This window comes from Drosophila arizonae, chromosome X (assembly GCF_054131065.1).
Source record: "Drosophila arizonae isolate 15081-1271.41 chromosome X, UAZ_ARI_1.0, whole genome shotgun sequence".
Lineage (NCBI taxonomy): Eukaryota > Metazoa > Arthropoda > Insecta > Diptera > Drosophilidae > Drosophila > Drosophila arizonae.
Genome location: NC_142927.1, coordinates 9,952,208 through 9,966,903, shown reverse-complemented (window position 1 = coordinate 9,966,903; position 14,696 = coordinate 9,952,208). Strand labels below are relative to the sequence as shown.

Genomic DNA, 14,696 nt, shown 5'->3' with positions numbered 1-14,696 from the left:
ACTGGCTGCAGCGGCTGCTTAATTAATTTGCCCCAACACAATGAACTTTGTCAATGCTCAACAGCCCAGGAAAAAGTCTATGCAAAGTCAAGGCAGCTGGATAACAGAGCCCTAACCCGTCGAGGGTCCCAGCCGCCGCCTCTAGCGCCGTCTCTAGCTCCGCCGCCGTCGTCGAATCAATCAAAATGACACAAAGACAAAAAGGGAACCGCCTCGCCCCCGACAGCTGGCCATCCCAACCGTCCGCCTGAATCAAGAATGCGAATACACAAGTCCTAATTGAACATTAAATTAGGTACAAAGCGAAATAATAAGCCAACTGGCGATGATATATGGCCTACCCTAAGGAGCCGTAATCAGTTCTCCCACAGCCAAGAACGCTAAGCCATGCAGAATATTATGAAAACTTGTTACTTCAGAATTGTAGCCGGGCGAGGTAGTGGTGTAGCAACGGCCACGGCAACGGCAACGGCAAAGAAATATGGCTCTGCTCTTGAAGATGTATTCCTTGGGCAATTGTTTATCCAAAGATTAACTAACTCAAACAGTTTTGCTCTGGGGCGACCGTGGGCTATATAGGTATATCTATTCGGAGGAGAAGAGACTTTAGCTATACCATTTCTCAGACTTCCAGGCGAAGTTGAGCTGAGCTCTGCAGAGGAAACGCGACAACTTTTGGGAATTCCATAAAGTGATTTGGTGACTCGATGACTTGGGGTGCAATGTCAAATGAAGTGCTCCAACCAATTTCTGTTTTAGTTGCAGCAGAAGCTCTTTAGGGTCTGTCGCTTTGGGTCCATCAATGTCAGTCGAACCAGTTGCAGTGCATGAAAAGCGTTCGAGCTTAAAGTTCACCCAATGCGCAATCGCTCCTCCTTCGACATACGCAAACAGATGATCCTTGAAAGTGGGGCTGTCAAAACCGCCAAACAGTAAGTGGAAAACTTGCATCTCATACACCCACACACACACACACACACACACACACGAGACCCATTGTGCCAAAACACTCGACGGGTGGCTTGGAAATTACATAATGTTCTCGCTTGTGTAATTTATCATCTTCAGGCGCAGAGCGCGAGCGAGAGGGCAAGAGAGGCAGAGAGAGGGAGAGCGGCGGCTGGGGGTAGCTCAATTCTGGTAAACCTTTTAGGCAAAAGTTGCGCACAAGCGCCGGCAGGTGGCGCCTTTAATGATTAATTGCTCAATTGGAGCAGGAAATTTTCACCAGCAAGCACACACCCCCCTCCCCCTCCCCACTCCATCACCACCCCTTCCCGCTCACTCGCACCCGTTGACAGCGCAGCGACGACGACTATCGAAAGCAATTCACTCGAGGCACGCAACCCGAAGGCGTTGACAGTCGCGCCTCAGCCGAGTTGCCTTCTAATTGTCATCGGACTCAGGCCCATCTTCAACTCGACGGCTAATTGTAGCCTGCCCCGCCCGAGAAGACAAGTATTTCGTATACATTTACTACTGACCTTGGGGCATCCCGCTCTGCCTTTGCCGTTGGCGACTCTCTCACTGCCAGTCAGAAAGTCCATTGGCATCTTATCGATAATTCAAAACAAAGTTGGCACACGAAATGCCTAATTGCAGCATTGATAGAGGACATGAAAGGCAACACACAGAGCGAGCAGGGGCTGGCAAGAAGAAGAATGCTTTTTAAACAAATAAGACTTGAATGGGGCAGCCAGCCCAAGGGTTCGCTAGTTGGCCTGGAGAGGGCCAAGAGCGAGCCCAGTGAGCCTAGAGCATGTAAATATCCGACAAAGACACTTGGAAAAGCCTGTTATTTATTCATAGTCAATAGAGCTGCTAGTTCCGGGAAACTCTCATTGATTCTGAGAGCTGCTCTGCATAATTGTTTGTTGCCTTTGCATGGACATACAAATAAGTGCTATATGCTTGACATAGACTGACCAAACAGGAGCAATAGCATTAGAAAGTAAAATTTAACAAATTACTGCTTTTGATCTAAATGTAAAATCTATATATATAAAAGAGAGTTGTGTAAAAGTGTCCAAGCACTTATAACTCGAGATCTGCTGGACCAATTTTCATGGTTTTTGATTTGTTGTATTTGTCTCCGCCACGAGTAGGTCAGTAGATCTTTAAAATACTGAAAAAATTTGACGAATACTTGAAAAACGCGGTTTTTTCCCTAAAGATTCAAATTTCCATTTATACTCAGTAGCCTTGACAACAGTGACAGTTTCAGTCCTGTATAGAAGTAAATAAACAAATGTAGTCAGTCAGTCTACGGCACAGCTTCGAGCAGACCTGACTATTCAACAAAAAAAAAAAAAAAAATCACCAAAAAAAAAAAAATTTTCCAAATCAAAAAGAAAAATATTTTAAATAAAAAATCTGAAAAAAATTCAAAAAAAATCAAAAGATTAAAACCTGACTGTTAAAAAAATAAAGAAAAAAATTTTAAATTCGAAATTAAAAAAAAAAAAGTTAATTATTAAAAAGTGTATTTTTGGCTTTTTATATTTTTGGACTTTTAAACTTTATAAATAAAACTTTATAAATATTTTAAATCAAAAATCTGCAAAAATTAAACAAACAAAATCAACAGATTAAAACCTGACTAATCAAAAATAAATAAAAAATTCAAAATTCGAAATTAAAAAAAAAAGTTAATTATTAAAAAGTGTATTTTTGGCTTTTTATATTTTTGGACTTTTACAAAAGCTAAATATCTCGAAAGTTCAGGTATTTGTTTGTCTCAAACATAAATTTGAGTAAATTATTTATATTTATATTTCTCGATTGTTTTATATGGTTTTGTGCGAGGGCAGTATTACTATTAATAAAAATGCCGCGTCCTAGAAGATCTAATCTTTCCCGGCGGACCCATAATGCAATTAGGCTACGGAATAGCGCGAGTCAATTATCTGACGAAGAGCGAGAAATCGCCCGAGAAAGGCTCCGCGTTAGTACCCAGCAAAGAAGGGCCTTAATTCGTGCTTCTCAAAGAGAGGCAGCCCGTGAAATGGCAATAAGAAATGGTTCAAGGATTGATTTGAATCGAGCAGCGTTTCGATATGATTGCACCATTGATTACAGCTTGAATCGTTTAGTTTGCATTGGTCCAATGGACGTTGTTTGCCAGCATTGTGGCGCATTGAAGTTTGCTGGTGAAACGCCCGGTTTGTGCTGCCTTAGTGGTAAAGTGACATTGCCATTGACTATTTGTGGCCTCAATCTAGAAAATGCGTGTTTTTCTCATGGTCAATTCTACGTGGCATGCTCACGTGTTGGCAAACCATCCGCATTATTCGTTCTTGCACCTGACCAAAAAACGAAGAATGTCGTTTACCACAAGGTGCTTGAATGAAAATCCGATTAATAAATTAATTAGATTGTATCCCAACCTGAACAACATAGCTTTCAACAATTTTTTACCTAGAAATAATATAGAGGGCAATGCAACGTTTGCCGGGCCAGCTAGTTTCTAAATAAATATCAAATCATTCGAGTGTCTGCTCAGCAGTGTCTGCAGAGCTCCAGCCCTGGATTGCTATTGGACAAGTAACAGCTAATTTCTCAATTGAGACGTTGCCTTAGAGAACATAATCGCACGATTGCGGCCACCAATTAATGAGCATTTGGCATGGGTTGAGTTAGTCTCCAGTATTCCTGCCAAGCTGAAACGGAACTGCAGTAAATTTGTCAAGTCAGATGATATTATTGGACTGGCATAGCTGATTGAATATATCAACGTTTTGAGGTTATCGATCAACGGTTTATATGGGGCTATCGATAACAGTCTCCGTACAGCTGTGGCATAGAAATGTTAAGAGAGCAACATAACTAGGGCTATCGAATATTTTAAATCGTTGATAGTTAAAGTTTTGAAAAAATATAAATATTATATATGATATGCCACTTTTAAAATAAATATTTGTCGATTTTCTTAAAAACATTTTTCCCGCAATTAATTTATCATCCGTCCAAAAAAAAAAAAAAAAAAAAAAAAATAATAATAATAATAATAATAATAATAAGAACAAATAAGAAGGCTCCAGTCGAGACTGCTCGACTAGGAGATACCTTGAACCGTCCAAGCTGATATTCTACTAATTCTGCACTTCTTTTATGCACACACGCATCCACACGCACAAATAACGCGCTCTGCTGACTGCGCAGTTAGCAGCGACTGCGCTTGGGCTGCGCTGCAGTGTGGGCAATATTATGAGAATTTATTTGTTGAATCATTTCTTTTGTAGACATACAATCTTAATGAAACTGTCAGAGCGTAATCATATGGTTAAAATGTGTGCACATTTCAAAGCAAAAGTTTCTAGTACTTGAAATGGGTTTTTTACAAATTGGTGGCGAAGGGAGCGTGGTATCCAAAATCTGTAAATTACAAAATCTTTGCATCCATTAACTTAATACACAACAAAAATTTGAAGCTAGCAGGTCCAAAAGTGTTGAAATTAGGCTGAAAAAACAAAGTCGATTATTCTCGATAAAAAAGTTATCGGAAAAATATGATAAGCTTGTACTGCCTATGATATACATGAGTATGCATGCCAAATTTCAGCTCTCTAGCTCTTATATCTTCTGAGATCGGTTTGCTCATACGAACGGACGGACGGACAGACGGACAGGACTATATCACTTAGCTCGTCGCCCTGATCAAGAACAGAGATACACTTTATGGGGTCGTCGATGGTTCCTTCTGCCTGTTACATACTTTTCACAAAAGCATTAAACCCTGATTTCCCATTGAAAATGGGTTCAGGGTATAATGAAAAAGACCGCTTAACTCCACTCCTAAAAGCATCATAGTGCTTGTTTTCCATATGCGACGCCATATTTTATGTGTTAGCACATTATTAAAGTCCGAATAATACGTTTTTAGCATCTTCAATTTTGTACATTTCCAATTGCTTTACTTATTACAGGAGTGACCAACGCAGATATATAAAAACTATTGCAAAAATATTCGATATTTGGGCAAAACAATATTCCCATAGAAATATATGTTTTGCTGGAAAATATAACGATATATTGATATTTTGATATATTTTCAACAGCCCTAAACATGGCTGACTCGACTTAGCCTAATAAACAATTTCCATATCTATTAATATTATCTCAACATCTCAACAGCTGTGTCTATATATCTCATTGTTATCAATAGGGCAGGTCCTGCTTCAGATATCCCTTGGCATTGCCAACTCGTTCTCGAGCTGTGGCAGGCTTTGCCTGCCATCTGTCAAATTGCTTTGCTCGAGCATTCGAGTTCGTTGTCGTGAGCCCCTCTGCACTGAAACAAACTCGTTTTGCTAAATTGTTTAAGCACATCTAACATATAACACAACCAAGTAGAGTTAACACCGTTTCGACTCGAGCCAAATTTCGACTAGAGGCTGTCATGGAGACCGAAATGGAAGTGGCTAGCGCTATGCTGCAAGCGAGCGATACGCAGCCGGCGGTGCTGCCAGGCGAAAGTCTGCCCTGGCCAAAGGACGTGTGCCTCTACCAGCCGCTGGAGGAGACGCAGCTGCTGCTGCCGGAGCAGGCCAGCTGCCTGGCCGTGAAGACCTATCTGCGCATGTGCCGGCTGCCGTACACGGAGCGCCAGTGCGACAATGCGGAGTTCATGTCGACGGGCGGGAGGCTGACCAAGCTGCCGCTGATGCGTCTCGGACGCCGTCTCTTCGCCGAGTTCGAGCCGATTGTGGTGCACGTGGAGTGCACGCAGCTGGCGAACGCGGTGAGCTCTTGGATGGGCTTCGAGGAGCGCGAGGATATGCGCAGCGAGGTGACCTACGTGGAGAACACATTCACTCTCGCCGAGTTGCATCAGTGCTTCAAGGAGGCGTCGATCTATGCCGATCACACCCAGCCGCGCATCGGCTCCGCCCATCCCTGGCCGCTGAGCAGCATCCGGCGGCGCGAGAAGAGCGAGGAGGCGCTGCGCCTCCTGCGCGTCTACCAGTGGGACGAGCTGAGCACGCGCGGCGTCCAGGTCCAGCTGCAGCAGTGCTGCCAGCTGCTCAGCGACAAGCTGGAGGCGCACGAGTCGAACGGCAAGCTCAGCGCCAACTATCTCTATGGCCAGCAGCTGTGCGAGCTGGACGCCCTCGTCTTCGGGCATGTGGCCTCCATTCTGAACAGCCAGCTGGCCTGCCCTATGCTGAGCGACACGGTGCGCGCCTATCCGCGTCTCGTCGCCCACAGCCGTGGCATCGATCAGGTCTACCACCAGGGCAAGCAGCTGGGAGGCCAGGAGTAGCAGCGCAGCTCGAGGCACCACGACGACGAAATACCCTTTTAAATTCTTCAAGTGAACGCAACCTCCACTCTATTCTAGTCAAGTGAGCGACTGTCCAAGGCCCATCAATGAATGTGGGCAAAGTGTTGGCTCAGTCGGCTAGGGTCAACTTTTGCACTTATTATTGTTACTTTTTGTTTTTATTATGGAGCTGGGCTGCTTCGAGCACAATCAAAAATATGCAAAACATTTACAATAAAAAAAACAGACAGGCAAAAAAAAAAAATAATAATATAAATGTGCGAGGTGCGTCGAGCATGGGGCGAGGGGCGGAGCAGGGGAGGCGCCTGGCTTATGGGCAAACAGTCAAAGAGATAAGACAAAGTACGCAAAGCGAGCTGCCTGCCTATCCAGTTGCGAGTCTGGCAAGGATTTGGGCTTTCAATTTAACTTTGTAGCCCAGCCAGGCCCAGCACGCCCACCCAACCGTGCCAGCCCCCACCGCACTCGGCCCGCTCACATAAAATGTCTGTTCAATTTTATGACTTGCCCCAAAGGCAGCCAAGCCAAGCCATGTGACACGACCGTCATCCTTCTCAGCCAGCCATAGCCGCCCCCTACTCCTCCTCCTCCTCTGCCAGCCACTGGGGCAACCCCATCCCTAGCCAGCCCAGCGAGCTTTAGCTAGCGTCCGTTCGACCTTTGGGGCTGCTGTGCTGCCTTTTGCTTTGCAATCAGAAACTCATCATGGCCTATTGATGTTTGTCTTTCTTTTTTTTGTCTTTTGTTTTTGTTTTTTTCTCTTTACTGTTGCTCTTGTTTTTTCGTGCTCATCCGCCTTCTCCCTGCCCCTGCCGCACCGCCTGGGAGTCTTGACTGTATTCCTCTGACTTTTGGCCTTGGCTCGTCGTGTCCTGTCCTGTTCTGGTAATTTATTGGAATTTGCCAAAAGGATTAAGTACGCCAATAAGCGTTGCTCAACGTCAATAAGCGCGTCTCCCCAGCCCCAGCCCCAGCCCCAGCCCCAGTTCCAGCTCCAATGTTCCCGCTTAGCTTTATACGTGCCTGCATGCGTCCCTTTTGCGCAGCCCTTTGCTCTATTTCCGTTTCCGTTTCCGCCTCGCCCGCAGGCGCTGATAAATGCCGCGCGTGTCGAATGATTTTTCGCTGCTTCTATTCGCTTCTACTGCTGCTCCTGCTTCTCCTGCTCCTGCTGCTGCTGCTGCTGCTGCTGCTGCTGCTGCTCCTGCTGCAAGTTGCCTGATTTGTATGGCTTAATATTTCAATTTTGGCTCAGCTAGCATATATGCGGGCAACACACATACACTGGGGGCACTCGAGAGCTGCTGCGAAAAGCTTGACGAGCGAATATTAATGAGAGTTTTGTGTGTTCGACGAGCTTTTTGTAAATAAATGAAGCCTAAAATACAAATCTTAAAGTGATTTCAGCACGAAGACAGAATAGAGCTTTAAGTATGCTCGATGAAAGCTTTGCGTGACTGAGCTTTATTTGCAATATATGATCAGTAGAGCTTTTTACAGTCTCAAGGCGATTTGCAAGAAAGCTTTAATCAATTTTTGCATGAGCTTTGCCAGGGATAAGATAAGCTTAAGAGATCTTGAAAAAAGCTTTACACGATCGAAGAGAGCTTAAATATGCATTCCGGCGCGCTTGAGATCTTCAGGAACAGACAGTAAAGTTTTAGCGAGTGAAACTTTAAGAGAACTGAGGAACATCTTTCTTAGATTTTAAAGAAGAGCTTAAGCTCTAAGCTAAGTTTCAGCCGGCTTGATAATCGCTTTAAGTAACTTTGACGTAAGCTTCACATTAAGTATTAAGAAGGAACTCGCAGAGGCTGCTTCGATCAAGTTTATAGCTTTAATGCGTTTCACACGCTTTAAGCTAAATTTAGAAAAGCTTAAGATAAGTGAGAACTATATTAGCCTGGGGAGCTTTAAGAGTGTTTTCAGCTCAGCCAGCTAGAGCTAAGATTGGGCAGAGCTCCTAAGGAAATGTTCGTGAGTATGAAGAGCGTTCTAGTAGGGGTGTTTGATACACTAGCAAAAGTCTTAAAATAGTTATTAATAGTTATAAAAGTAATTTTAGTAACTGAGTTAAGCAAAGCTTAAGTTACTATGAAATGCAAATTAAATAATTTCTAAGAAAAGCTTTCTGAAGCTATTTAATTAAAGATTTGTAGTTTCAACGAAATTCAGTTGAAATAAATAAATATTTTTAGACTTCAAATTGGAATTCCCTGTAAGCTTTTTCTAATAGAAAATTCGTAATTATTATTTTAATTATATTATTATTATTCCACTAGGGATTTGTTATTGTTGCGGCTTTCACTTGACGGCCGCCTCTGCGTTTTCTGTTTGAATTTAAAGTTTAAACTTGATATACGCAGCTTGAGCTCGACGAAATCTTACATTTAACTTATTTAATATGGACTACCCCTAATGTGGGAAGCAGCCGCAGTGCACAATTTGTTTTCATTTTGTGAGCTCACAGTATATTTTGTTTTCTCTGCTCTGCTGTGCTCTGGAGTGCGTGCGCTTATTCTTGCTGTTGTTGTTGTTGTTGTTGTTGTTGTTGAGGTGGTTGTTGTTGTTGTTATTGGCCCAACGGCCGCTGGCTTCAAGTTTTCAACGCTTTATCTCACCAGCTATATCAAGCTAGCCTGCCACGCCTCGCAGCCTTCAGCTGTTTTCTCTGTCTCTGCCACTGCCTCTCACTTTCTCTCTCTCTCTCTCTCTACTTCTCTGGGATGCTGCTGTTGTCCTGTCAACTTAACCGCTGCCACTTGCCATTGTTGCTGTTTATTTTTGGGGCGCGTGCACACGTAAAACTTTGCCACATGCCACGCCCAAATGCCGCCTCTGGCAACTAAACAAGAGATAGACTCAAATCTTTCAAGCCCCGCCGCTCGACTGCCAGCTCGCCTCGCTCTGAAAACTTTCTATAGCCTACAAATTTTCTTTTGGCCCAAATTGACCAAATGGACGGGGCAAAAACTTTTACTTGCGGCCACTTTCACCGCCGCACCACCCAAACCACACGGCCGCCAACTCACACGTACATGTCCTTGCCCACGCCCAGCTACAGCTACAGCTACAGCTTCAGCTTCAAATTCCCAGCTCCCCGAGCAGTGATTAGGCAATATTTTTAGGGCTCTCGGAGTCACGAGCTCACGCATTTTTGGCGTGTCATTGAGCAGCTCAATTGTATGGCTCGAGCCCCACTAATATGCCAGCAAATAGCACACACAATCCACTTGACAAGCCGCACACGGCCCCGCCCCCGCTCCCGTCCCCGCTCTGTGCCAGACAAAGAAATACATTTTGATTGTTAAGCAAATCATGTAAATTTCTTTATTCAAATTATCAGCATGCCTCGCTCTCACTCCCTCTCTCTCCCTCTCTTTCCCACACTCCCTCTCTCTCTCTCTCTCTATCTCTCTCTTTCAAGTGCTCTTTGAGTGGGAATTTGTGGCAAAAGGTGTGCAGACTTTTAAATAAATATTAAGCTCACACACACACACACACATGCGTACACTTAGCTACTTAAGTGCCACGCCCCCATCCGCCTCTGTTTGTGGACTGGCTGGCTTAAATCAAATTGCATTGTTGTAATTTATATGAAAAGTTTTCGACTTGTGCCAAGTTTTGCGTAAAGTGCTTAGTATAGATCCAACCAAGCCAGAAACCCCTCCACTCCATTCCCATCCCCTTCAATCCACTCCCCTCCCCTCCACTCCACTCCACTCTCCATATGTACTGCGACTGAGACTGTGAAATCAGTCAGCTGCTCGACTGCTTAGCTTTACCTCTTTTCTCACTCTCTACCACACGCTCTCTCTCCACCTCCCCCTCTCCCTTTCCCTTTCTCTGTGTGCGTACTAAGCCTATGCTCAGCGCTCAGCATTGAGCTGTGGCTTCAACCTGGCATCGCTGTAAATGAGCATTCGCCTGGCTTGAAACGCATTCAAACTAAATGCGCATTAATTAATCCGTAAACTAAGACAGTGAGCAAAGCAAATTGATTTCAAGTTGAGGTTCTTGAGGTCCTTGATACATGCGAAAGGCAATTTTCATTGAGACTTACCTCAATAAATGAAGCATTGCAAAATAATTTGTAATATGAAATTATTAATTAGATCAGATATTTCATTATTGCTAGCATAAGCTAGAGAAAGAGGCGGGAAGAAACAGATAGACAATGAAAGAGAAGGAGAGAGTATGAGAAGGTAACAGAAGCAAAGCACAGAGACCCTATGAGGCAGTATGAAAGAAAGACGAAAGTGAGGGGGAGAGACAGATAGAATATGTGAGAGAGAGTGACAGAGAGAGTGTGTGAGAGAGATGGAGTGAGTGATATAGGTAGAGAATGAGAGAGAGAGAGTGAGTGACAAATAGAAAGGTAGATAGAGAGAGAATAAGAGACAGACAGAAGTGAGATAGATAGAGAGAGAATGAGTGAGAGTGAGAAAAAGAGAGTGAGAGAGTAGGAAGAGAAGGAAGAAAATGGAATGGAACTGAGAGAGCACGTTAATGGCTTTGAATAAGAGAGACACACAAACAGAAGAAAACAGATGAAAGAGGAGGGAAATAGAAAAAGGGAGGAAGCAGAGAGAAAACATGAGAGCGATATAGCTTAAGAATGAGAGATAAGGAACAAGTAAAGAAGACGACAGAGCTAGAAAGTCTTAGAGAGAGGGAACGAAACAGAGAGCGAGAGAGAGAGGGAAAGAGAATGCAAAATATGTTTGATAGAATCATTAATTATTAATAATTGATCATTATTGATGAATTGCTATAACGATTTAGTATTCAATTTCAACAAAAATCTTGCCACGCCCGACATAATCTCTAGTCAACTATCTTACTACTAGCTATGTAGAGAATATATTTATATTCCCCCCATATACATTTAATATGCATTCAAATTTGAATTGGCCACCATAATCCCATTCAGCTAGCCCCTCAGCTAGTTGGGGTCAACTGGAACACTGAGTGACTTGGCTGGGCCTTCGTTGGCCTGGCTGAGACCTGCATTGGGGCGGCATTCAAATCGTGACAAATTTAGTGGGGCTGCATAAAAAATTAGCGCAGTTCCAATTTGAATGCAGTTGAAGGATGAAGCTCATAAATTGCACAACGAGTCTCATTGCTCAACCGAGCAGCAGCCGAGGGTTAAGGGCCGAGGGCTAGGGGTTGCGGGTGGCGGTTGGCGGGTTGCGGGTCGAGGCCTATTTGGGAACAGCTCGAAAAAAGTTCCGGCTTATTATTTTTGTTTTGTTTTGTGATGTTTTTTTTTCTGTTGCAGCACTAAATCAAAACAATGCGAGGCGAGGCTATGGCCTGGCCTCTGGTTAAGCCACATGCCACCTGGCTGAGTGGCAGCTGCAGCTCGGCTGGGTGAAGCGAGTAACAAAAACCGAGTGACAGCATTCAACAATTCACGTTGAACGTGGCCTAATCCAACGTGCTCCAGCTGCAGCAGTTGTTGCTGTTGCTGTTGCCGTTGCTGCCACAGGCATGTTTGCTGCAACTGAGCTGAAGCCGGGGGCCGAGGCGCAGTTTGGGCTCCTGACAGCGTTGACAATGCTGCTGTCTGACCCAGTTTATGGCCCAGAGTTATGGCATTAGCTGCTGTCCAACTCAGCGCGGAAGTTGCAACACAAAAGTTGCCTCCCCGCCCATTCTAAGCCAGTAGCAGGGGCTGGGCCACTCCCCCAACACATGCTGATCGATGTTTATTTGCAGCTACTAAATTCAGATAACAATAAAATATGATTTTCTTCGGCTACATTCAGCGCACAGTAAACAGCAGCAGCAAAATAAACAAAAAGAAATTAAGGAACCTGCCGGGAAGAGAGAGAGTGAGGGAGAGAGAGAGAGAGGTAGAGAGAACCATAACCTGAACCTAAGCCTGAACCCGAACCCCAATGGCAAAAACAAACAACAAAGCGCTGAGTAAATATTACAAAATGTATTTCCACACACACACACACACACACGCTTACTAAAAAACAATATATAAATATATATCTAAATATATTTATATATATGTGTGTATATATAAATGGCAGACGTGACAAAAATGCTTAAGTGAAAAGTTACGAGCAAATGAGAGAAGTGTACTAGTAGCTAGCGAGGGAGAAAGAGAGAGAGATGCAGTGGCTGGGGTAGGGCTGGAGCAGTGGGGGAGACTTATGGGTAGCGCCGCTACGGAAATCGCTTTTGCACCCACACAAAGAAAATATAAGAATAAAACAAAAACAACAAGTAAGAAAGCTCTAGTCGAGACTGCTCGACTACGAGATCCCCTGAACCCTTGGAGCAATAGATATTTCAATAATTTTTCGCGTCTTTCAGCTTACACAAGAAACACGCACACACACACGCACGTACGCACACACAGGCATACACACACGCATACAGACACACATACACACACACACGCATACACACACAAACGCATACACACACACATACACACACACATACACAAACACATACACACACATACACAAACATTTACATACATATACACACACAAGCATAAACACGCATGGGCGGCAGTGAGCGCTTACTATGAGAACTTAATTGTTTAATAACTTTTTTTATGGACGTACGATCTTCATGAAACTTTTAGATTATGATTATAACATGGATATGCATGTAATTGCCAAAGCACAAGTCTCTAGTATTTGAAATACGCTTTTTACAAAAGTGAGGGTGAGGGGGTGAATTTAAGGGTGGGGGGTAAATTTTAACAAAACCGAAATTGTATAAATTGCATATAAGCATACATTAAAAATTTGGAGACTCTAGCAATAAAGGTGTAGAAGATATAATTTTATAACTGGTTTTCGATAAGGTTTTTTATCGATAAAAAAAGATCGGGATGAGTTATCGAATTTTAATGATAAACTTGATATGCGCGCTGTAATTACGGACATTTTAAAAAAAATTTGAAGTCTCTAGCTCTTATATCTTCTGAAATCGACGCGTTCATACATACGGACAGACGGACAGACGGACAGACGGACAGACAGACGGACAGGGCCAAATCAACTCAGCTCGTCATCCTGATCAAGAATATATATACTTTGTGGGGTCTGCCACGCCTCCTTCTCCCTGTTACATACATTTCAACAAAACCATTATACCCTGATTTCCCATTGAAAATGGGTTCAGGGTATAAAAATAAGAAAAACAAAGACGCTGAGCATGTAGAAACTTAAATACACTAATTTCATGTATTTAATTATATTATTTATATAAATGTATAAATAAACATATAATATGAATGAATATGATGTTAGAGTAATTATAATATGTAATATTATATAATAATATTATTATTTATTTATATGTATATAGTTATTAACTTGTATAACGCTGTACATATACTTTCTAAAGCTGGAAAAACTCGATGAAAGTTTCAGAATTTTTCTATAAAATGCTTATGCCAGAGCTTGCTAAGCACAATGAAGAGAAAATTTCTAATAATTAATAATAATAATAATAAATAATAATATTTATATTACTTGAGAATGGCAAAATTTTATATTTGATGTAGTCCAGCCACTTTGGTATAAATAAGTCGTAGTCTTTTTAGAAGCAAAAGTCAAATTGCTTGAAGCAGCTCACCGAGCTTACCTAGGCATGGAAGCGCCCAAGTATATAACATGAAGTTACTATATATGTACATTATATAACATATAAATTGTATACAATATATAGCATATATACTTCATACCATATACCCTAAGTAACAAATATTGTGGACCTTATAGTTATCTAAATTGCCATTTATTATCTCAACTTAATATCTTAAAAATTTATTATTCGATAAAATGTCGAATAGATTTCGATAAAACATTTTTTTTGTAAATCGAAAAAAAAAAAAAATATTTAGATACTATTTTTAATTGCTTCTATTTTTATAGAATATTATAAATAGATCCGAAATATATTATATGCAGATAATAAATTGATTATGAATAGATTATAAATCGATTATAAGTCGCTTATAAAACTCTTATAAAACTATTATGAATCGTTTATGTATAGGCTGAATAAGAATCGATTAAAAATACTACTAAATAAAAATGCTATAACGACTTAGCTTATAGCGTTCGTAAGGTTGTTGCAGGGAAAATTCTGGTCCCTAGATAAACTTTGATAAGTAAACTCATACGGCTATAGCGTCTTTCGGATATAACGACGAGCTCTTGAGCATCGCTAGAATCGGATTTTACTGTATTTAAATTGATCTATTTACGCTCTGAATTCTACATTCATAGCGCGTTTTACTCTAAAACCAATCGAGCTTTGATTTATGCAAATCAGAAGCCCTGACATAGCTGATATACCCGCTCTGCGCTCACACGCAGCAGTCGAAAAAGTTTACTTCGCGTGGCGTTTTTATGTGCTCTCCTCCAGC

At 42.2% G+C, this 14,696-nt stretch overlaps 1 protein-coding gene and 1 long non-coding RNA gene across 2 annotated transcripts; both read left to right on the top strand.

Moving 5' to 3' along the window:
• Window positions 1-1,998: 1,998 nt before the first annotated feature.
• LOC149267872 (uncharacterized) lies at window positions 1,999-3,394 on the top strand. The gene is made up of 2 exons (XR_016271141.1): window positions 1,999-2,724; window positions 2,811-3,394. It is a non-coding gene; the product is annotated as an uncharacterized LOC149267872 (long non-coding RNA).
• A 1,809-nt stretch (window positions 3,395-5,203) lies between these two features.
• On the top strand, window positions 5,204-6,537 carry LOC108618456 (metaxin-2). The gene has a single exon (XM_018014478.2). The coding sequence runs from the start codon at window positions 5,399-5,401 to the stop codon at window positions 6,260-6,262; it is 864 nt and encodes a 287-aa protein (XP_017869967.1). The 5' UTR covers window positions 5,204-5,398; the 3' UTR covers window positions 6,263-6,537.
• The last annotated feature ends 8,159 nt before the right edge of the window (window positions 6,538-14,696 follow it).